The following is a 23,197-nucleotide window of genomic DNA, read 5'->3' as shown; positions in this document are numbered from 1 at the left end:
AACTCGCAACGCCCTCGTTGCGGTTCGGGCCACCCTGCCTACCTGGAATGCTAGCCCGGACGCCTTCCGGGCCAGGTGTTTGGCGTGACACCGGATCAAGGACTGAGTTTGGCTCTGATACCAACTGTAACGGGTGGGCACTTGCCCATTTACCCAAAAATTCGAACTATTGGGTAGTGCTGCATACCCACCCATTTATACCCAATCACTTTCCCATCCAATTTCGATGTGGGACAAATGACCTTTGTTACACGTATCCATTATATTTAGTGGATAACTCAAGTGACTTTTAAAATAAATAAAAAATGTATAAAAAAAATAAAAACGACTTATATATTTAGCTTAAGAAATGTGACTTTTGAAATAATTTAAAAGTTTATAAAAAAGAATAAAAAAATGTATATATAAAATAAAAACTACTTATTATATATATATATAGATATAGATATATAATTAAATACATATTTATTCATAAAAATAGTTTTATATAAATTTTCATTGTCAGAAAAGCTTGATTATGATATTGTGAAATCATAAAAGTTTCTTATCATCATCAATCAAATAAACAAATGATTCAAGACCATTGTTTTACATGTTTTGCTCAAGAAGTTAGAACTAAATTCAACAATTTAAAATTTAAATTAATCATAAATTTCGTTAAAAATTGATTCCAAAGACTGACACGGTTTCATGGGCAATGATGGGATTTGACCATTTTCGCGTCTCAATTTATTGAATGGACTCGTTAGAGAAAATAATTAAAAATTGAAAACCTAAGGAAGAAACTTAGAAGCAACATATTATATATATATATATATATTTATTTATTATGAAGTTTCCACATACTCGTCTTCGCAATTATGGTGTAATTCTATTTCTTTTTTTTAATATTTCATTTTTTCTTTTCCAAATTGTTCCGACGTAAGAAGAAAATCGAGAGTGCGTCTAAAACGGAGATGGAGGAGTTGAACAACAAATTGGTCAATTAGCACTGCTTTCTCTCTCTTTCTCTCTCTAGGTTTTCATTTCAGATATTTGCAGAAAGCAAACACATAACCTTAGATTTTGCTCTCTCTCTCTCTCTCTCTCTCTCTCTAGAGGAGATGAAGACTTGGAAACTGCGAGGTTTTGGACTCCACAAGCACAGCGAGGCCAGGGACAGAAAAAACCGTCGTTTTCAGGAGCCTCTGGCCCAATTGGATGAGCTTTCTAAGGCTTCTCAGGTATTTCTTTACGCCTCCGTTTGGTTGCCAGTAAAATGTGATAGAAAAAGACAAGAAAATGCAACTGCGTTTTAAAATTTCTGTATTCTCACTACTTCATGCGACTGTGATTGTGATTGGCTAACTCCAGACGATTTTTGTATTTCTGTGAGACCAAACGGACATTAATAGTCCAGATTTTGATTTCGTTTTGTTTGTTTTCTTTTTTCCTTCGTTTTCTCTGCAATCAGAATGTAGGGTTAGGTTTTCTCATCAATTTCTTCCTCGTCACTGGAAACATAACTCTAAATATTTAGGAAGGAAAAAAATAAAATAAAATTCTGAATATATATATTTTTTTGGGTTTTGGTTTTTGAGGTAACTTTACTGGATTACATGTGCTTGTATGTTAAGAATGATGATATATACTATCAATAAAATAAATATAGCACTCCCTAATTGGGGTAGTTGGCAAATGACTTTTGAGATTTTCCATTAAGTTGAAAAAGTATGCTGGTTGATTATTTGATTTCTCTCTTAATTTTGTTGAAGCGTTTGCTTGATCTTCACTGGGTTTTGGATCTCTTGGCAATTGTCGTGCCTTGAATGAAGATTCGTACTATGCATTTGTTCTCCGTTTATTTGTTACAGCATAGTTAAAGTGCCTTGGTATAACACTTGGTTAGGTGTATATAGACACAAGTCTACAATACAAGCCTATATATGTGGCACAATTGTAGTTCTGGAAAGCCTCAAAATATTAACGCTGTGTCAGGAGGGTCATCAAACTACATATGGTGTCTTCTTCTTTGGTAATTGAAAATCCACTAAAGTGTTCTAAAATGGGTGCAATCCAAGTTCATATTAAGTACCCTGTATACAAGAGTGATTACAAAAGGAAACCAGCAACCCTACTCCGCATATTCCTTGGAAAATCTACATAAGAGATCAACCTAAACAGAACCTTCCTTGAAAGCAAACTAATGAGCTAAGCATCAATTGTTTTAGGTAATGAACCAGAACTTCTGTCTGGTCCTTCCAGGAATACCATCAGTGACAAAGTACATTGCTCTCCAAGTTGACCTAACACTTTTATTTATTTATCTATAAGTAAGATATCAATAGAAGGCATTCAAGAGGGGAATGCATCCTGCAAAAGCTCAAGGACCAAATAGGGCCCCTAAACTCTCACCATGTCCAAAGAATCTACTATTCTCCCAAGAACGCAACAAAAAAGAGAACTAAAAATAAAGAATGTCATCACCCCAATAGGAGACTCTCGCCGTCAAAGGACCTCCTATTCCGTTCCTTCGATAAGCACCACCATACGCACAAGGGCGGTACCCTCAGAAAGTCACGGACTTGGAGCCCCACAGTAAAACCTCTCCAAGCCTCTGTCATGCCACTTAGAGATCGAGGCATAGGTCCCCAAACAAATCCAAAACCAAATCCCAGTTGTCTTGGGCCACTAGGCAATGCAACAGAAGATGATCTACCAACTCTTCATCTCGCTTGCACATGCAACACTAATTGACAATGACCTGTCTCCTCCTCCTAAGGCTATCCAATGTTAGGATCCTCCCCAAGATTGCCGTCCAAACAAAGAAGACCACTTTAAGAGGTACTTTTGTGGGCCATAAAATCTTTCACGGAAAAGCAGGCGCCACATCAACTGAAAGGCTCCTATAGAAGTAGCGAATATTGAACCTCCCATGAGATAAAGTTAGCCAGGTCCAGGAGTTAGGCCCTCCACTATTCACTTTCTCATTATATAGCAAAGCCAAGAACCTGATGGTGTCTTCCAACTCCCAGTCCTGAAAGTGCCTCATAAAGCGCACATCCTAGGTTGTCCTCCCGCTATTGTCGGCAACCAAAACATGTCTATCCTAAGCAATCTGGTACAGACTAGGGAAGGTGCGCGCCAGTAATCGGTCTCCACAGTCCACACTAGAAGTCCTCCCAAAAGCGAATATCCGTGTCATCTTGAACCCTGAATGTGATGTGTTTAGAATATTCATTTCACTCCTTCTGATGACTTTCCAAACACCTATCCCTCTTGGAATCCTTACCCTGACAGAGCACCAACCGCCCTTCTCCTCCCAAAATCTGTAAGAAACAATCCCCCTCCATAATTTCTGCCTCTCCACACCAAATCTCCACAACCACTTTTATGAACCCTTTTCCCCATCCAAGATTCCAATACCTCAAACAGCAAGCTTTGTATTACCCAATGCACTCGCAGAAGAGCCAAAGATAGCAATAAAAACTTCATTAACAGAACAATGAATCGGAATGTGTTTCTCTTTTGATTTCTTATACTTGTTTATGTGCAAGAGGCAACACCAATTCACAAGCTTCACTTTCTTTCTTGTCAGGTTATTGATGGTCAAATTCGTCCTTGGGTCATTATCCATGTGAAAGATACCGTAGCAATCCAATGCCCTTCGCGAAGTGAATCATACATTGGCCCTCACTCCCCCCCAACCCAATGCCTTATAGCAAAGCTAACCTTAAATTTACCATTTCTCATGGCCTTCGACCTTAAATCATCCTCCCTACCACTAACTGGAATGAAGACATGCGGGAGCTTAATAGGCTAGGAAGCACAGACACGCCTAAAAGGGCAAAGAATCCGTGTCGGACATGCCAAAAAACGTGTATGAATTATTTATTTATTTTTAATATTCGGACGCCGTGGACATATACGTGTCCGACCCGTGTGTCCCATTCTTGGAGATTTTTAAGAAAGTTTTAGAAATAAAGATGGGTTGAAGTGTACAAAATGAGGAGTTATTTAATAATTTTCAGTAATATGATGGTCATTACATAATTAAAACAACTTTATATTAAAACAATAAGATATTTATGCTTATATTTTAGTTTAAAGGTTCAAACTCTTGCACGATCATCTTTGACTCTCTCTTGTTCTCCCACCAACCAAGCTTCGCTGCCGGTAGATGGTCTCTCTCTCTCTCTCTCTCTCTCTCTCTCTCTTCCCTCTTTTCTCTATTCTTCTTCGCCCTCCTTTTGTTTTTCTTCTTTTTTTTTCTTTGTCTTCTTCACAAACCCCAGATACTTCGCTTTTTCCTTTCACCAACAAAATTCTTTTCGTCTGTTTTTCCTTTTTCCTCTTGTTTCCATTAACGTTTTCTCTTCTATTGATTTTTACATTTATTTTTAACAAAGCCCTAATTCTTATTCTAACAAAACCCTAATCCATTTTTTTTTTTTTTTTTCCCTCTTTCTATCATTCTTTCTTTTCCCAGCAAAACACATTTTCTTTTTCATTATTAGGTTGATAAAAAGTAATATTACTCTTAATTTCTTAAACTACAATATCTTATATATATACAAAATATTTATTATTCTTTTTTCCCCAAAAATGTATTCATTATTGGTCGTGTCCACGCCGTGTCCGTGTTCTAATTTTTTAGGTTTGTTGTGTCGCCATGTTGGTGTCGTGTCATATCTGTGTCCCATATACATTTCCATGCTTCTTAGTCAATAGGGATCTGTTTCTTAAAAGCTTTAAATCTTGTTAAATAAGATATAATAAAATGAACCACCATCTGAGATATTATTCCACTTTCAAGACGTAGTGTCCTTATTAACTAGAATTTAAATATTGTTGGGGAAGACATGCCTGAGTATCCTATCAATGCCAAATATTGTTCTCAAAGCTCACCCGGGCTTAGAGTTTCAGTACCACTCTAGCTACTCCCGTGCGGCACCAAGACGTTGCTTCTACTCTTGCAAGTGCTTGGTCAGCTTAACTCCCGCGCACACCTTAGCCAACACACTCCCCTCGTGCGCTTACTAGTGTTGTAGTGGCCCTCGCCTCTCTTCTCACTTGGCTTGCACACTCACACACACTAAGGCACTTAAGTTGGCAAGGAAAGAACATTTCTATTACTTCAAAGAATGCTTTGTACAAGACTAGCACTTAAACTCTCTACAAGGCTCTCAAGACTCACTTTAGGACTTGTTGGCTACAAAATGAAGTCCTACTCCTATTTATAGGCATCCCCATCCCTAATGGATGGCTATGATGCATTCTAACCAACGGTGGAGATCGATTCTCTAGAATCTTCTCCCAGCTTCTTCACACTTCCATACTTATCTACTAGTATCTACAACATTCTAGAACTCTCCATACTACTCCACACAATTCTGGAGAACTCTAGAATATACTAAACATATCTAGAATCTTCCACACAACTCTAGACAACTTCGGAAGACTCTAGAAACTCCACTCGCCATTTAGTTGCCATGCAGCATCCTCCTCAGCGTCTGTGTGTCGCCTGCGTGGCACAACCTCCATAGGCGGGGCGTGACACTATGGCTATTCCTTACTGTGAAGCTAAAATGCTTGGCGAACTCCTTAGTCATCACACAGTCCTACATGAATCTCAACAACCATACCACATGACCTCGAGCAAAGTCTACACGCCCTTACTTGCTCCTTTCTTACTGCACACGACCCTCCTTACAAAGAATGAAAAAAGAAAGCAAAAAGTACAAGTGTGTTAGGACTTAGCGTCGTAGGTTTGCAAATTTTGTAACTAAAGCCGGAATATGTACTTTTAATTATAGTTTGAGTCAGTTAGATAGAGTTGATTACTTCTTGATCAATTGGAGATGATTCATCAATAATGATAAAGATGCCAAAGGGTCAAAAGGTATTTTGAATAACTTTTTTGATCACTCACAGTTAGGTTTTTAATTGAACTTAAGTGAAGGCACAATTTTAATTTGATTTGATTGAATTATAATTAATTTGCATATTCTTATGAAAGTATTTCAGTTATTTTTAACTCAATTTAGTAGTCCACTAGGTTGTTATTGCATGAAAATTGGTTTTATTACATCAAAGGGGCAAAACAGTATTTTTGTATGGAATCAATCCCTCTTGCAGAAGGATCGGTCCTTCAAGTGCTGAGAGCAAGGGATCAATCCCTTTAGGCTAGAGATTTTTTTTTGATAGGTCCCTTTAGGCTAGAGATTGATCCATGGTTGCTGGAAACCAGTTTCCTTGGACTTCTAAAGCTTTCCAAAAATCTATTTATTGTGGACTACTCCTTTTAAAAATTATTTATACTTACTTGGGAGTGGTGGTGGTAGTATTGGTAGTGGGTTGCTAGAGGTGATGATGGGATTGATATGATGGCGATGTGTGGCTACAACAATGGGGTGGATTTGAGACAGATATAGTGGTAGTATTTGTGTTCCCTAAGTTTGTGGTAATACTAGTGTTCTGAAATGTTGCTACAGGTGATGGTGGTGGCAGGAATATTGTGCTAAAATTTGACGTTTAGTAGCATGGTGGCAATGAATTATTGTAAGTGTTTGTATTTTGGTGGATTTAGTGGTGACACTAGTCACTGGTTGCCAAAGGCCTGGCAACAGTTACAAGTTGCAGAAGATAGTGCAAGAGAGAGTTTTAAAGGTCAGTGATTGAGGTGGTGGTTATGGTAAGTATGTTGAAAATATTTTGTGGTAATACTAGAAGTTCATTGGCAGTGACAGAATGGTTTACGGAAATACATAATAGCCATAACATGATACTAGAGGTGGTGCTAATGGTGATTTTCTATGTAATATGCCAAATTGGTGTTGGTGGTAAGAGCAATGGGCTTGGCCTTGTGCAGAGGTGGTGGATGATGAAGGTAGTCTTGGTGGAAGTGGAGGTGGCAATGGTGGGGATCATGCAATATCACTATATTCTAATTGGTGACAATGATGATGGGGTTCTTACCCCCTTCTCTCTTCAAATTTAATCCAATATCCTAAGATCCAATTTGTAGATTTAGGGTGGGAACGAACAACTTCTGCAGCTTGGTTCTTTGTATCATATAGTTATATAAATCCAGTTATGTTTGGGAACTCTGGAAATATGAATGTCTATGCTGTATGGTTCAAGCATTCTGTTATTTTATTTATTTATTCCCTGATAGGTTGTCTAGCAGATTCAATGATTTATTTTTTTCATTTATGCCAGGACATGCAAGACATGAGAGATTGCTACGATAGCCTACTTTCTGCTGCTGCAGCTACAACAAACAGTGCATATGGTATATATTTGTTGTAATTTTCCATTTCAATTTCTGTCATTCTTTATCTGCATCTTGCCAATAAAATGACAATGAATGAAATGGCCATCATTTGCATGCCTCAGGTGAAGCATTATGATATTTCTACATTTTATCCTATGTTATCTCATAATTTGTGTTTCCTCAACTCATAAAATGCTGCAGTTGTGCTAGCAGGGTTCACATGCTATTCCAGTGCTTTGTTTATTGAATTGTGGTTGACTCAATTAACCTTAAAATGATGCAAACTGAGTCTTTTCCCCTCAATGGTTAGAAAAACTTATAGGTGAGCCTATGTGATACTTTTTGCTCTATTAGGTGGCTGGTTGGTCATTTAATGTACATGTCAGACATTATCATAATATGAGTTAACTAGTATTTTTTTTTTGGGTAAGTTAGTATTTTTCATCCATTTGCATATAGGCAAAAATTTGGAAGTGAACTATAGGTAATGGAAATCCAACAATATTGTGAATTTCCGAATTATGACTTAAATTGAATAAAAATAAGCAAGAAGAGTCGTATGTATTTGGATAGAAATGAGCCATCTATTGATGCCAAATAATGGAAACGTAGTATTCATGTAGCCAACCCCTAATAGTTGGGAAAAGGCTTTGGTGGCTGTTGTTGTTGTTGGAAACATTACTAGTATGGGGGCTAGACATCCATCATAGCATCATGAAATAACGTCAAATTTTGCTAGTCAGGGATTCTGGGTCTGTGTGTGTGCGCTTCCATATTTTACCTCTTTGATGCCAACTTCGATGCTGTCCTTGTTTTTATCGTGGGTTGAAGGTGATTAACAGGAAAATGGAGGTATTGCATGCAACACTATAGAGGTTCCAGGTGGACTATATTAGGTGGAAGTCGAGTTGAGACTGACTTGTGACAGAGTCACAGAGATGTAACAGTGCATCAGTCACCACCATGGCACAGACTCTGTGGGGTCAAGGTCTCGTCTAAGTTCCATTTGATTCTAAGTATAGAGATCTAATTGAAGTCTAAAGTTGTGGGTGGAGGATAGAGGTATGGATAATATAGATGTCTAAGTGAGTTCGAGTTCTAGGTATTTTGGTGGTTTGCATTGAGAGCTCTCTCTCCTAAGCTTCTCTTCTCAACATATGGTAAAGGACCTCTTATAATCAAATGTGAGGGTTGTGTGATGTTAAGTTGATGTTAGGGAATCATGACACATGACAATAGGAAAGCATGGTTTATCATTATGGTGGTAATGGCATGACAACGACAAGGTATGACAATAACAAGGACAAGCTCTGATAAAGACAATGTATGAGTTGTACTTATCGTCATGGTAGGAAATGTGATCTTATAATGTGATAAGATTAACTAATGTGAATGTTATACAATGTCGAAATGGCAAACCTCTATAGTAGGCTGTAGGCATTACTTACTCAGGAGAATATATATATATGGAAGGCATTTGGATTTGGTGCTCGGGAACCAAAGTGGTCTCTTTCTCTCTAAGTAAGGTCAAGGTAGATCTTGAGGAGGGGTTACCTTTGACCAAGCCTAACTTCAGCCACCAATCCAAGTACCTCTTAGGCTTTTAGAAAGGCATCATTCATGATTTTTAAGGTGGGTCATGACCGATTGGTCCTGCACCAAGCTGGAGAATTCCCCTGCATCTTGCTCCCAACTTAGGTAGTGCACAAGGTGCAACAGTATACTTTTGGTCTTCAAGTAATTCAGTTTCTTGTTGAGACTTATGCTTAGAGATGAGAGCGTTGCAAGTCTGTCTACAGATAATGGACAATAGCCACACAACCCCTTGTTATAGGTCCTTGAGAATGCACAAGAGTCGATAGCCACACGATCCTAGGCCATAAGTCCTCGAGAATGGATGATAGTTGCACAACCTTGGACTCAAGGTCCATGTGAATGGACAACAGCCAGACAATCCCTGGGCTTTAAGTTCTAGCATGCCAGAATCTAGAATTACCCGAATGTGAGTTGTGATATAGGTTATTGACCAGCAGTCTGGGGAACAATGGAGATTGCAGGAGGATTATTGAGTCCTAGTTGAGAAATCCATCAAGTAGAACTTACATATTTAAAATAAACATCTGCAAATACGAGCAGTAGTGAAATATGGATATGGAATTAATGAACTGATCACTGAAGTTGAGGAGGGCCAACAGAATCCTTCTTACAATCTTGTACCTTGAGTAGGTCTTGACGTAATGCTTTAATTTAGATATCATGCACCCAAATTAGGCTAACTAGATCATCTATTCTGATAGCATGTTTTATTTAGATATCATGCACCCAAGTTAATCAAATTTACTCTATGTTCCATTTTACATTTACAAATAAAATTTAATTTAGATTTACATGTCATTCTAGTACCCTAAGCACTTAGCAAAGAACAGGAGCCCTATTGAATTTGAGCACAGAATAAAAGGTTATTAATAACAAGAACGTAGGAAGAGGCTTACTCGGTAGAAATCCTTCTACCCTTTTTCAAGAGTGTAAACTGTCCAAAAAATCTAAAATATGCCTTTAGCTTGTACGACATGTTGGTAGTATTATTACATGCTTGACGTTCTTCATCCATCAATGTTTAAACAAATGTGTAGCCCCATTTAGTCAAGGTTTGGCTAGTTGCAATTCTTTTTGTAGGTTTACAACAGTATTAGAATATGGCAATAAATCGATTCAGATATTCAAGTTGAAGTTAAACTTTGTTTCTGCTATGTTGACAATTGGAGCATATCCTTGACGTAATTATGAGACTTGAACCAATCACTTTTTGGGAACTACCTTAGGTTTCAAGGGTTTGTCTGTAATGGAGCCTGTTGATAATGAGAACGGGTACCTGATACATAGTTATCAGTTATCACACAATAATCCAAAATTGTGCATTGCTGAATGTAAGAGTTGGTTTTATTATTCTCATTGTGAAGATGGTGATATTTTTTATGTGATCTGCTATAATGGGTTTGCTAGGAACACTTGAATATACACAAGCAGCAGTATTTTACTTGAGGACTTGATTGGTTTAACCCTTCACTTGCAGATTTTTTGATTTTTGAATTCCTTTAGTATCTACCCTTTTCATATTTTTTAATGGCAATATATTCGGGTGTTGTTAATTAACATGAAATATCATTTATCAACTTTGGCTATTTTCAGAGTTCTCGGAGTCGTTACGGGAAATGGGTACTTGTCTTCTTCAGAAAACTGCATTGAATGATGATGAAGACAGTGGTAAGTAAATGAAAGTTCCACTATCACTGGAATCATTTGTACAAATTATAGTTCATAATTTTAATATGCTTTGCTGCTTTTGATGTCCTGGGGACTTTTTTTTTATTTGGCTTATCAAAAGAAGTTTTGAAAAGATGTTCCTATGTATCTGTAGATTTTTTGTTCTCAACCATAGCATTGGTATTTAGGTTGTATATTCTTTCTTTATGCATCTTGCTTGTCTAGATGAGTTAGACATTGCATGCCAAATATAAATAATGTCTCTTGCTTTTGACTCACTCACAATTTCAGCTGAGAAAACAAAAGTTGAAATTTTCTAACTTTGGCTAGAATGCAACCATACTTTGGTGATGAGATTGATAATTGATTTATGTTTCTATTTTTCTTTTTATTCTATGGACTTCGCGAACTGTATGTGACCTCGACTAATTTTTCAAGCTGACAAGTGTACAGATGGGGGTTGAGTCTTAGAGCACGCTTTGTGCAAAATTGTGCCACAGATTAGGTCTATCTCCAGTCTTCTCCTACTTGCCTAGACGGTACATTGGCAGCACTACTGCGCGGCAGGTCTTGTAGGCCATCTACCCAGAATGTTCTCCCTTCCGTACCATCCTTATTTCTCTGCAAAACATGTATTCACACCCGCTCTCTTCCACTTCCCCCTTTCTCTTTTTTCAATCACTAGGTCACTCCATACAATCTGAATTGTCTTGTGTCTTGTGTATGTGCGCGTGTAAATGGATTTGGTTTGATGAAGTATCTTACTGTATTCAGGTAAAAAGAATAATTGTAGCAGAAGGGGATATCATAAGATACATTTGTATTAATAATTTTAGCAGAAGGGGATATCATACTGTTATAAAGTATGAAATATATGTAAAGAAAAATTAAACGAGAAAAACACAAAGATATTATGTGGTTTAGGCACTAGGGCTTACATCCATGACACAAAGAGCCCAAAGGGCTAACATCCACGACACGGAGCCCAAATGGCTACATCACTTTATGATACACTCTCAACTCATACACAATACAATGGTGGAGGCTCCTCTATATAGGAGAAGAAATTATGAGAATGGAAAGAGAGAGAATAGGAAACAAGAAGGATTTTTCTCCACTGATTCCTCTAATAACAGCAAATCGTCAATAATAGGAAGATTAGGTCTATCTCCAGTCTTCTCCTACTCGCCTAGACGGTACATTGGCAGCACTACTGGCGGCAGGTCTTGTAGGCCATCTACCCAGAATGTTCTCCCTTCCGTGCCATTCTTATTTCTTTGCAAAACATGAACTCAAACCCGCTCTCTTCCACTTCCCCCTTTCTCTTTTTTCAACCACCAGGTCACTCCATACAATCTGAATTGTCTTATGTATGCGCGTGTGTAAATGGATTTGGTTTGATGAAGTATCTTACTGTATTCAGGTAAAAGGAATAATTGTAGCAGAAGGGGATATCATACGATTCATTTGTATTAATAATTTTAGAAGAAGGGGATATCATACTGTTGTAAAGTATGAAATATATGTAAAGAAAAATTAAACAAGAAAAACACAAAGATGTTACGTGGTTCAGCCACTAGGGCTTACATCCGCGACACAAAGAGCCCAAAGGGCTTTCATAATACGCTCTCAACTCATGCACAATACAATGGTGGAGGCTCCTCTATATAAGAGAAGAAATTATGAGAATGGAATGAGATAGAAAATAGGAAACAAGGAGGATTTTTCTCCACTGATTCCTCTAATAATAGCAAATCTTCAATAATAGGAAATTACATCAATTACTTGAGGATTTTCCTCCATTGATTCCTCCATTAAATCTTCAATACTCCCCCTCAAGTTGGAGCATGAATGCCCAACTTGCCATTTAGATGACGAGTAGCACCAAGTGCGAATGATGAAGAGAGTTGAGAGAAGGTGAAGAACAATGCTACTGAACACACCAGCAGTCCAAACAAGTCAAACAAAAATTGTTGGAGACACGGCAAAGGCGAAGACAATGTTACCGAACACACTGGCAGCCCAAACAAGTCAAACAAAAATTGTCGGAGACACAACAAAGGTGAAGACAATGCTACTGAACAAACCGGCGTCCAAGCAAGTCACAAATAGTACCGAGAAACCCTTAGCAACGTTTCAGATGCTAAGGGAATACCCCAAAATAGGGGTCCAAACCTAGGAAGAGAAATTAGACTCTGATACCATGTTGTAAAGTATGAAATATATGTAAAGAAAAATTAAACGAGAAAAATAAAAAGATATTACGTGGTTCAACCACCAGGGCTTACATCCATGACACAAAGAGCCCAAAGGGCTACATCATTTTTATAATACGCTCTCAACTCATACACAATACAATGGTGGAGACTCCTTTATATAGGAGAAGAAATTATGAGAATGGAAAGAGATAGAAAATAGGAAACCAGGAGGATTTTTCTCCACTGATTCCTCTAATAACAACAAATATTCAATAATAGGAAACTATATCAATTACTCGAGGATATTCCTCCACTGATTCCTCCATTAAATCTTCAATACATATAATACATTTGTATTAAAGACCCTAGGGAATCACCTAGTGTTCCTAGAGATGTATGTTATAAAATACCATCATGTCAATGCTTTTTGTTCAATAAAAGCGGAAATACCTTCATAAGAGAATCAAGGGAATATTTGTACCAAAGTTTAATAACAAATGAAAAAGAGGTAAAAATGGCAGGCTAAATTGTTCAGGAAATGTCTTTAAGGGTTCTTATTTCCATGTAAAGTCATTATGGCCACTCATGTAGGGGTCCTAGGGATGTATACCATAACTTCGTTTGTACAGGTTGATTTTGAGTTTGGCCTCTTCCTACCCCATCACGTATAGTATGATGCTCAATAAAGATTTTGCAGAGCCATAAGGAGGGAAAGGGAAAAATATTTTGGGTAGATGATCCCTAAGAGCCCTTGCTAGAAAGGATGGTGCCAGTGTAGTAGAGGAATGTTTCTATGGAAACTTAGCACAGATAGAAAATCACAGAGAGAATCAGGTTTGGAAAGTGTATGGTTTTCCGTTTGCCAACACTGTCAATTTGTTTTTTTTTTCCACAAAATGACGATTTCTTGTGCACTTTTAATTATTCGAATGACATGGCTAATGGCACAATACAGACCATGGGTCTTTGTAAAGGGACATGGTTCGTTGTAGGAACATTTTAACTTGGGATAAATTGAATTATTTTTAACTCGAAGATCCTGATTTTGCCAATATAATCATTACATATCATGCCAATATCCACAAAACTGTCCACCACCTGAGACTTTTAGACGTTATCTTATATCTTGTGAATATTTTGTTATTTCTGTATAGTTGTTTCATTTTTCCCCCCAAAATCTGAGTCTTCTACATTCTTATGCAGGAAGAGTTTTGCTAATGCTGGGAAAACTGCAGTTTGAACTCCAGAAACTTGTTGATAACTATGTGGGTCCTTAATGTTCTATGAAAACCAATTTAGAATCCTTTCCTTGTTTGTTTTTTAACAAGTTATTTTACTGTCTATTTCAGCGCTCTCATATTTTCCGGACAATCACAATCCCATCAGAATCCCTTCTTAATGAACTTCGAACGGTTGAGGTTTGTTATATGGACTATTTAATGTAATCAGTGTATACATGTGCTATTGGTGTTCTTATGCGATGCATAAACATGTTTAAATTCTTCATCGTCTGGCTTCTAGAATTTTCATAACTTTTTCTTTTAAATTTAGCTCAAAATCTTGTCATAAAAAGTTTGATTTAGGGGTTGAGATTTGAGAGGGTGGTGAGATGTTAGAAATAGTTAAAATATTTAGGCTATATAAAATAATTAGAAGTGAGCATCAAGATGGAGGTAGCATGATCGGCTGCCTGAACTTTACACACAGATTTGCTGACTCTGAAATGCGTAGTTAAACGAACACGGGTATGTTCTGTGCTCCTCCACAGGCACGATCAAGCTTAATATTAGAATAAGAAAAAAAGTGTTGAATGCTGTCTATTGTGTAAGTAATGCTAGTCTGTATTCCTTCCTAAGTATGGTAAGCAGCATTGGATCCTACCTTAGGGTAACATTTAAAGTCAAATCTCTAGTAATTAATAATAATGTCAGAGATTAAATTTATCCCCAAGCGAACAATCAAGTACTAGATTTTCTTGAATTATGATTAGAAAAAACTTACAAATTTATGTCTAGTAACTCTAAAACTTTGAACTAAATATCCTCCAATAACAATTCCAAGGCGCTGATTCAGTGCTCCCAAGCGCAGCGTAAGGTAAAACGGGAAACAATTTTTTTTGTTATTCTTAAATTAAAAACTTAAATGTTGGTGAGATTGACAGTTCACTCTATATGCTTGTAATTGGTTGAGAGCTTCTCTGGCAAAAAATAACATATGTATACCTAAAATTTTTATCTGAGCTTGTATTCAGTGTCTTCATGTATATATCCATTCTAATAATTACTACATGGTTAGTATATAAGGGTTTTATTTATTTATTTATTTATTTATTATTATTATTTTTTTAATCATCTAACATGCTTATTCTCCTCTGGGAGATATTTGATACTCCCTCCGTCTCAAATTAAATGTCCACCTTTCCATTTTTGGCCGTCTCAAAATAAATATCCCATTTGAAAAGTCAAAGTACTATTTTTTGTAACATTACCAATTTAACCATCTTACATTGAACTTATAAAAAGTAAACCATCACATCTTGTGAACCCACTATGGACATATTTGGTAATTCATTCACTAACAATACAATAAAAAAATATTAAAACACATACTCTTAAAAAGTTAGATTCCCGAAAAGGGACATTTAATTTGAGACAGAGGGAGTATTAGGTTTGGTGCTTCTATGCATGCATTTTTTCACATTGTCATGTGTATAGGGCTATCCAAGCCTTTTCTTTTTTATTTTACACTTGGCAGTTGATGGGTTTTCCATTTTCTATTTTGATGCAGGAGATGAAGAAGCAATGTGATGAAAAAAGGTCCAAAATTATTTGTCCATAAATTATTTTATTTTATTTATTTGACCTCTTGAAATGAATGTCTTCTTACCTCGGGTTTATGATCTTCAGAGGTGTATATGAACACATGATAACAAGACACAGAGAAAGGGGAAGGTTGAGAAGCAATAAAGGAGAAACATTTTCTCCACAGCAGTTGCAAGTGGCTCATGATGAATATGATGAGGAGGCAACCTTATTTCTATTCCGTTTGAAGTCTCTGAAGGAAGGACAATCCCGAAGTCTTCTTACACAGGCAGCTCGGCACCATGCTGCTCAGGTAATTTTTATTTTTATTTTTTTCCCTTCAATATTTTATGCCGTCGTCATTGTTCTTGTCAGTGGATGACTGTTGAATTGCCTTCTTTCATGCTTGAGAACAGTTGTGTTTCTTCAGAAAGGCTGTTACATCGCTTGAGACAGTTGATCCACATGTCAAATTGGTCACTGAACAGCAACATATTGATTATCAGTTCAGTGGACTTGATGATGATGGGGGTGATGATGATAATGATGACGACTATGATGATGACAGTGATAGCTATGATGATCATGATGATGGCGAGTTGAGTTTTGACTATGGACCAAATGACCTACCGCATGATATTTCTACAAGAAACTCAATGGAGGTGAGATTCTAATGTGTTCTGGTACTGACTGAGAAAGATCGACCCTATTTTGGTTCTTTCATGGAACAGTGAATAAGATAATTGTCAAATCATAGACTATATATATTTATAGGAGCCAATCATAAAAGAAGAATTTATCCTTGGACAGTTGTCTTTTCATCTTAGTCCTGTAATCATGGTTTGTTGGTCATACCATTACTAAAGGCATTGATGGGAGGTTCATGCCAAACAGGTTCACTTCCAAAAAATTTCCCCTTCTTATTAGGTTGTCTTTCTATATCTATTTTATCTCATTATTTACTACCACTATCTTACAAAGGTATGATTCCGTAAGACCAATATGATCCACTATAATGGATGAAAAATTTAGAACCTGTAATGATTTACCTAGAACTGTCAAGCATGATTTTTTGGTTTAACATTATTTATTATTCAGCTACTAATTCCAGAAACATAAGGAAATCCTTAGAAAAAGTGATCCTGTGTCACTCAGTCTTTACCATCATGCATATGATTGAAAAGATGATTTGATCAAGAATCTCATTTCTTGGCATAGTAATGCTGAAAAGCATTGCTGCAAATGTTTTGCAACAAAAGGAGGATCGGCTAGAACATTTCACTCTCATTACTGTGCAATTTTTTTGTTTCGGTGAGGGAAAAAAAGAAAGAGCTGGCATCTTGTTTTGAGTATTTTTATGTTTTCAGTACTGATTTTTTTCCCCCAGAATTTTATTACTGAAATTGTTGCCTAATAACATAATGTCCATTTTATTGTGATTGTTACTTTAATCTATACAATTTTTCTGCAGTTGGATCACGTGGACCTTACATTTCCGCAAGTTGCTACAGTGGACATACCAAAGGTAGAAAACCTTCTGTTTTCTCATGAAATAATAACAGGCAGAATGTCCATTTAATGCAGACATGGGTCCGTCAGTTTAATCTGATTAGCTGGATGCTGTTGGTCATTGAGATTAAATGCTTTCTTAAAGATCTGTATCCCTCTATTTAGTGACTAAATTTAGTAGATATGGATATATGTACTTTATGTTTATTGGTTTTGGACTTATTCGATTAAGAAAAAACATTTTATCCTCTGTTCATTTCCTGGGTGGAATCTGGAATCAGTTAACAGGTGTATTTGCTTAGACATTATGTATCCTTTAGTGTGGCTTTTTGAAGTTGTCATATGCATGATTAATATATATAATTTTAGTTGCTCCTTTTTGAAGGTGTTCTGAATAATTTGATCTTTGATACAGCCAACAGCTATTTTATGGATTCCAAAATTCATGCCTTTTGTTTTGTTTATTTATTTATTTATTTTTTGATAAGTAAAATGAAAAATTGTAACGGTTTTTTTTTGTTTTGTTTATTACAGGAAAATCTAGACAAAATCCCTGATAGGGATTCTTTGGCTTTTGGTCGAGAACAAAAAACATGCAGCCAATCAGCTCCCCTTTTTGCTGAGAAAAAAGTTGATCCTGCTGAAAGGTTTAGACATATGCGGCAATTATCCACAAGGAAGTTCCACACTTACGTGCTACCAACACCAGATGAGACAAAGGGTCAAGTTTCTACAGGATTAGATTCTCAAATTCCTCAAACAAGACGGGCAAGTATCAGTGGGGGTGTACCTAATTTATGGCATTCGTCTCCTTTAGAACAGAAAAAATATGAGAAGATTTTGGGAGATGAGAAATTGCCTAGGCCCACTGTTATAAATACACATGCAGTACTCAAGGAGAGCAACAACAACACTACATCCAGTCGGTTACCGCCTCCTTTGTCTGAGGGACTCTCATTGCCACAGATTGATCGTCGTGCTTCTGATACTAAAAAAATTAAAAGACAAGCTTTCTCTGGTCCATTGTCTAATCAGTCATGGCTAAACAAGTCTGTTTTATCTTCCAGAGAACCTGTCATCTCAAAAGTACACCCTCTGCTGTTTTCTGGACCTATTTTGCGCACTCCATTGCCTCTGTCATCATCACCCCCCAAAGTATCTCCTACTGCTTCCCCTCCCTTTATGTCATCACCGAAAATAAGTGAGCTTCACGAGCTTCCTAGACCGCCAGCCAATTCAAACTCCAAGTTAGCTGCCAGACCATATTTAGTCACTCATTCATCCCCCTTGATGTCAAAAGGTCAAGAGCATCCTGCTACAAATAAATTTGTGGTTTCCAATGCAGCATCTCCTCTGCCAACGCCTCCTCAGACCGTCCCTCGCAGTTTCTCGATACCCTCCAGAGGTCAAAAAGCGACTCTATTACCTGTGTCCGAGGTATTGGAAGCACCTCCCAAATCGAAGATGGCTGAAGATATTGCTTCACCTCCTTTGACACCAATTTCCTTATCAATTGTCCAGCCATCATCAACTGCTTCTGAGACTGTCATTCCAGTTGGTCAAAGCAGAGGTAATTAAGTATAAACACTGCTTATTTCTTTTCTAGTTTTTACAGTTCGTCCTAAATCATGTGTTAGAGCCTGTTTCAATGTTCTAATGGGTTTCGAGGGTGGATTCTTGTAGTGTGGTTTTAATTGATCATGGAAGGGAAGATGTGCTAGTTTAGCCATATGCTTTATTTGTGTCAAAACCAAAAGTTTCTTGGTTCTTTACAATGTGCCCTTCACTATAGTAAAATGATTTATTTCATGCGCTTTACAATACAAAGATGGATAAGTGAGATATGTATGTTACTACCATATAGTAGAAATTCAGTATTTATCCTCTGAAAAGAAAAGGTAATGGAAGTTTATTTGGTTACAACGTAGATTGAAAGTCATCTGATGGTGTTGTTCCCGATTGGAATGTTGTGATATATTGACACTATTAATTTATACCTGACATGTGAGACTGATCTGCATGAAGATTGTGACCTTTTCCATTTGGCATCTATTTTAGCTGTACATCTTCAGTTCCTTGCATAGTCTGCCAAACACCAGGGTTATGCCTACTCCATATTGTTCAGCTTTTTAGTCTCTGATATATTGTGATTCTTTCAACATAAAACACTAAATAAAAATTATTACTAATCAAAAAAAAAAAAAAAAAAAAAAAAAACACTAAATAAAAATTATTAAAAATGATCAATACAGAAAGTTGGCATGCATACAAAGTTGTCATGATCCCTCCTAGCAATCCACTTGTGGGTATTGCTTGGCATGATGGTAAAAAATCTAAACAGGCAAGTGTGAGGACGTAGGCTTAGTAGTCTTTTTGTGCAAAATAACGCAAAGGTTAGGCCTTCTCTCATCTTTTTTCGCATAGGTATGACGTACTCTAGGTATTGCCAACAAAGTTCAGATGTTCCAAGTCTAGCATTTGAGGATTTGCCAAATTTGACAACTGGTGTCTGTAAAAAATGAGAAAAATATCTAGATTCATTGTGTAAGCTATAAAAATTAAAAGCCTATTTAAAGAGCGTTGTAAATTATATTTTATATTCTCCCTATAGTATTATTAATTCTCCTTTTTAATTTTTGTTTTGGGAAACGGGGAACCTTCCAATTTGGTGACCTTTGATACGCGAGGCTGCAAGGTAAACCTCGGGGATATGTTCAATCACCCCCAAACCACACAAGTAACTGACAGTTTTTTTGGAAAGTTTAGGTGCTCCTTGACTGTTTATCGTTTTTGCATGCTTTATTTATAAATATAAAAGAGTTAATATAATGCTGTAGGTTATAGGTATGCAGTAATAGACGAGATATAATGCCGACCCAATTCGTATGGGATTAAGGCGAGGATGAAGACGATAATAGACAAGTAGCAACTTAATATGTTCAAAATGTCTGAGATTGTTATGCATCTTCAAATGCCAGTATATTTATTATAGCCGAGTTATGCATATTGTGTCTTTTTATTCATAAATGTAATTTTCTAGTTCTGAGTGTAAGTCTTCCAGTGGACACAGGTGCCAGGTTGATTTGAATCGATGCTGTTCTGGAAATATCTTCTTCTTACAACCTGTCAACTGATATTATGGGGCCAAAGACCTGATTCTCATTATCAGGTACGGGTCAGACCAAAAAATTTCTCATGTAGAGGTGCAGATATGTAAATATGTCCTTTTTATCTGTTATTTTTGCCTGTCATCTTAGACTTTGTTGCATGTCAGTTATTCATTTTAATGAGTGCTCAGATTACTTCAATGTGTTCCTTCGCTTGAAGAATTTATTTCATCGCCAAGGAATTAATCAATTCTCCATAATTTTTGCTTTCTATTTTAAAACTCACTCATAATCTGCTTCATGATGATGCTTTCATGTAAAATCAAGTTTAACAAGCTGTTCAGCCAGCCCAAATGAGAATGTTTTCTCTTGACATAAAATTAGGTGTGCTTCTACACACTGAAAAAAGTTTACAAAAAAAAAAAGAAAAGAAAGAAGAAGAATACTTAAATGAAGAACTGATAGCACTTGATCATTCTTTCAGCATCAAACTATATACAAAGATTAGGTGTTAACAAATTTTCCTTTAATCAATTAGGGTACTTCCGCAAGTCCGAATTTGTGAAGAGTTAAATGTTATAGTAAAATTGCTCAAATAGTTTATGAAGAAAATATTCAAACAATTTTCCAATGTCAGGCAAACTATAACTAATTGCATCTTTATGAATAGTTTGATGCGTGTAGTAATTTATTTTTTTATAATTGTAAAACTCTTTAGAGGTTTTCCTAGGCACAGAGATGAATAATATTTACTTGATAATGTCTAATGGGCCATCAAACATTTAGGCTCCATTTGGATTGAATGATTTGAAATGCATAGATTTTTGTAAAATAATTAAAAAAATTATAATAAAAATTTGGAATGTGTGATTTATGTTTATGTTTTGATAAATGATTTGAGAGCCTTATATGTGTGGATTCAAAACAACAGTACGGAAGGAGGTTATTTGGAATCCATGCCGGCAAGGATTTTAACCACACAATGATTGCAATAAAATACATCTCTCCTACCTTTAATCTAATATCCCCATGAGTTTCGGGATCCAACTTCAATAGAGAGTCTTATGTAAATTGAAATCCTTCCATTTTTTAAATGGAGCCTTTTTGAATTTGTATGTCTTAAATCCGATAGGAGGGAATATTGGAGACTTGCATGATCTTTGGTATAATTTTTGTCAAGTGGTTGCGCTCCGACAAAAATGTGATTTTGCACTTGTTAGTCCAAACTTATTCTTGTAATTAGTAATTTACATTCTTCTCAAAGTTGTTTGTCAATATAACAAGACGATTAAATTATACGTAGTAATTTTGTTACTTCTATGGTCCGGTTAGACATTTTCTCTTGAAATATGTTGGACGGAACAGCATGAACTTGCTCTCAACGGTAATTCTAAGAAACCATAAATAGCTCTCATACAGTTTTGAGTTATTCATGTGTTCCCTACGCATCTAACACTTTTTATTTTTTATTTTTTATTTTTTTTATCCCCAGAAAGCAAACGCCAAACTCAGCAAACACAGCCTTGTGGAATTTTAAGCTTGGGAAAGGTTTTTGAGGCCAAGTTTTCGTCACTCTCAACAACGTCAGGAGTCTTCCTAGCCAAAACATCGTCCCTCCACTGGATCCTACCAATTTCTGTAACTATTGACTGGAAATTTCGGCTTTTCCTTACTGTAATTTAGAAGTTTGTATCTTGTGATTTTGTTGATAGGTGTTTCTAATATTTGTGTTGTGCCTAGATTTTGTACAGAAGTAAGTTTTAGCGAGTATATGACCAATTTTCCCCCTGCAATACACAACACCTTGGCTGAACTCTCACCAGTCTGTTAACCAGTGGATGAAGGCGGGAAATCCATTTGCTGAATGCTATATGGGCATGCTAGAACGCCCCCCTTGAATTGAATGGCTCCATTAACCTTTGGCCTGACATTTTAGTGAAAATTTCATCCTCTTTTATGGATTCACCTAGAAGACGACGAGGTTACATTGAGATTGACTTCATATAATATAAGCATCTTTTTATTTTTCTTTTTATTTTTTTATTTTTTAGAATAACCCGGTTATCCTGAGGACCCAGGAAGGGTGCATCTCTACCCCGGGCTGGATAAGTCGCTGAGTATGACAGTAGAGACGTGGCCCCAAGTAATCATAAGCTCTTAGTGGGAATCGAATCCTAGATCCAGTGCTAGGAAGGCAGCAAAGCCTAGGTGATTTTACCACTAGGCCAATCTCTTAGGGTTATGGTAAAAAGTTCTTTGCTTGACTTTTGATAGATGATTAAGATCAAAAGTATAAAAATTTTACAACGAGATTTATTTGGAATGGATCAAATATTCTTCTTGATCTTTATATGTAATGTCACTAATGGACATTAGCTAAAGATGGTATGATCTTTTCTTAAAGTAGATTTTTTGCCTTTGAACTCGGGCAAGGGAAATTTTGTGAATATTATGTTGTGGGGTGTGTAATATCATTTTAATGGAATTTTGAACTTTTATCTATTTCTTTTTATAGGTAAGATCATTTTGTTTTTTTAACCCTCCACCTACCTTCAAAGTAAAAATGGTATACAAGAATGCAGGACATGCATTTATTTTAGACGCTGATAATTAAAGGCTCGTAAAATAGCCACCCACTTTACCTAACCAAAATAAAGAAAAACTTGTGCTATGTCAATTCTAAGAATTGATGTAACCAAAATAAATGCATGTCCTGTTAGCACAAGATTTTCTTTATTTTGGTTACATCAATTCTTAGAATTGACATAGCACAAGTTTTTCTTTATTTTGGTTAGGTATAGTGGCAACATAAAAAAATAAAATAAAATAAAATAAAATTGAGGGCAATTGCAATTTTTTATGATAAGCAGAATCAAACAGATTAACCAAAATATGCACTTGTGCTATGTCAATTCTTCAATCCGATGTCATGTCCTACTAATAAGCTAAATAGAACTAGAATCGATATTGAGTACGATAAAATTTAAGTAACAGAGTAAGAGTAAGAGTACTTTACCAAATCATTTTATCCTAGTATGTTAAAACAACAAAATTCAAGTCACA

General features: G+C 36.3%; 1 protein-coding gene across 2 annotated transcripts; it reads left to right on the top strand.

Moving 5' to 3' along the window:
- Window positions 1-840: 840 nt before the first annotated feature.
- LOC132303375 (uncharacterized protein At2g33490) lies at window positions 841-21,947 on the top strand. 2 transcript variants are annotated; one of them, XM_059800613.1, is made up of 13 exons: window positions 841-980; window positions 1,099-1,223; window positions 7,201-7,273; window positions 10,445-10,519; window positions 13,921-13,982; window positions 14,067-14,135; window positions 15,505-15,533; window positions 15,624-15,831; window positions 15,935-16,180; window positions 16,990-17,043; window positions 17,562-18,597; window positions 20,089-20,196; window positions 21,627-21,947. In XM_059800613.1, exons 2-12 carry the CDS (start codon window positions 1,104-1,106, stop codon window positions 20,112-20,114), a joined length of 1,998 nt encoding a protein of 665 aa, XP_059656596.1. In that variant the 5' UTR covers window positions 841-980; window positions 1,099-1,103; the 3' UTR covers window positions 20,115-20,196; window positions 21,627-21,947. The 2 variants fall into 2 exon arrangements, with proteins under 2 accessions (XP_059656596.1, XP_059656597.1); XM_059800614.1 differs by having other exon boundaries at window positions 852-1,223; window positions 20,098-20,196.
- Window positions 21,948-23,197: the final 1,250 nt, after the last annotated feature.

The sequence above is a fragment of the Cornus florida genome, unplaced genomic scaffold (genome assembly GCF_030987335.1).
Source record: "Cornus florida cultivar Cherokee Brave unplaced genomic scaffold, ASM3098733v1 CherokeeBrave_3.0.0_Hap2_Chr04, whole genome shotgun sequence".
Classification (NCBI taxonomy): Eukaryota; Viridiplantae; Streptophyta; class Magnoliopsida; order Cornales; family Cornaceae; genus Cornus; species Cornus florida.
Note: the sequence above shows the minus strand (reverse complement) of the source record. Positions and strands in the feature narration are given on the sequence as shown.

What these genes read in the sequence shown, in the direction of transcription:
- LOC132303375 (XM_059800613.1), top strand. Translation starts at nt 1,104, where the DNA reads ATGAAGACTTGGAAACTGCGAGGTTTTGGACTCCACAAGCACAGCGAG. An exon ending in GAATGATGATGAAGACAGTG is followed by an intron (nt 10,520 to 13,920) that starts GTAAGTAAATGA and finishes ATTCTTATGCAG; the next exon opens with GAAGAGTTTTGCTAATGCTG. An exon ending in ATGAACTTCGAACGGTTGAG is followed by an intron (nt 14,136 to 15,504) that starts GTTTGTTATATG and finishes ATTTTGATGCAG; the next exon opens with GAGATGAAGAAGCAATGTGA.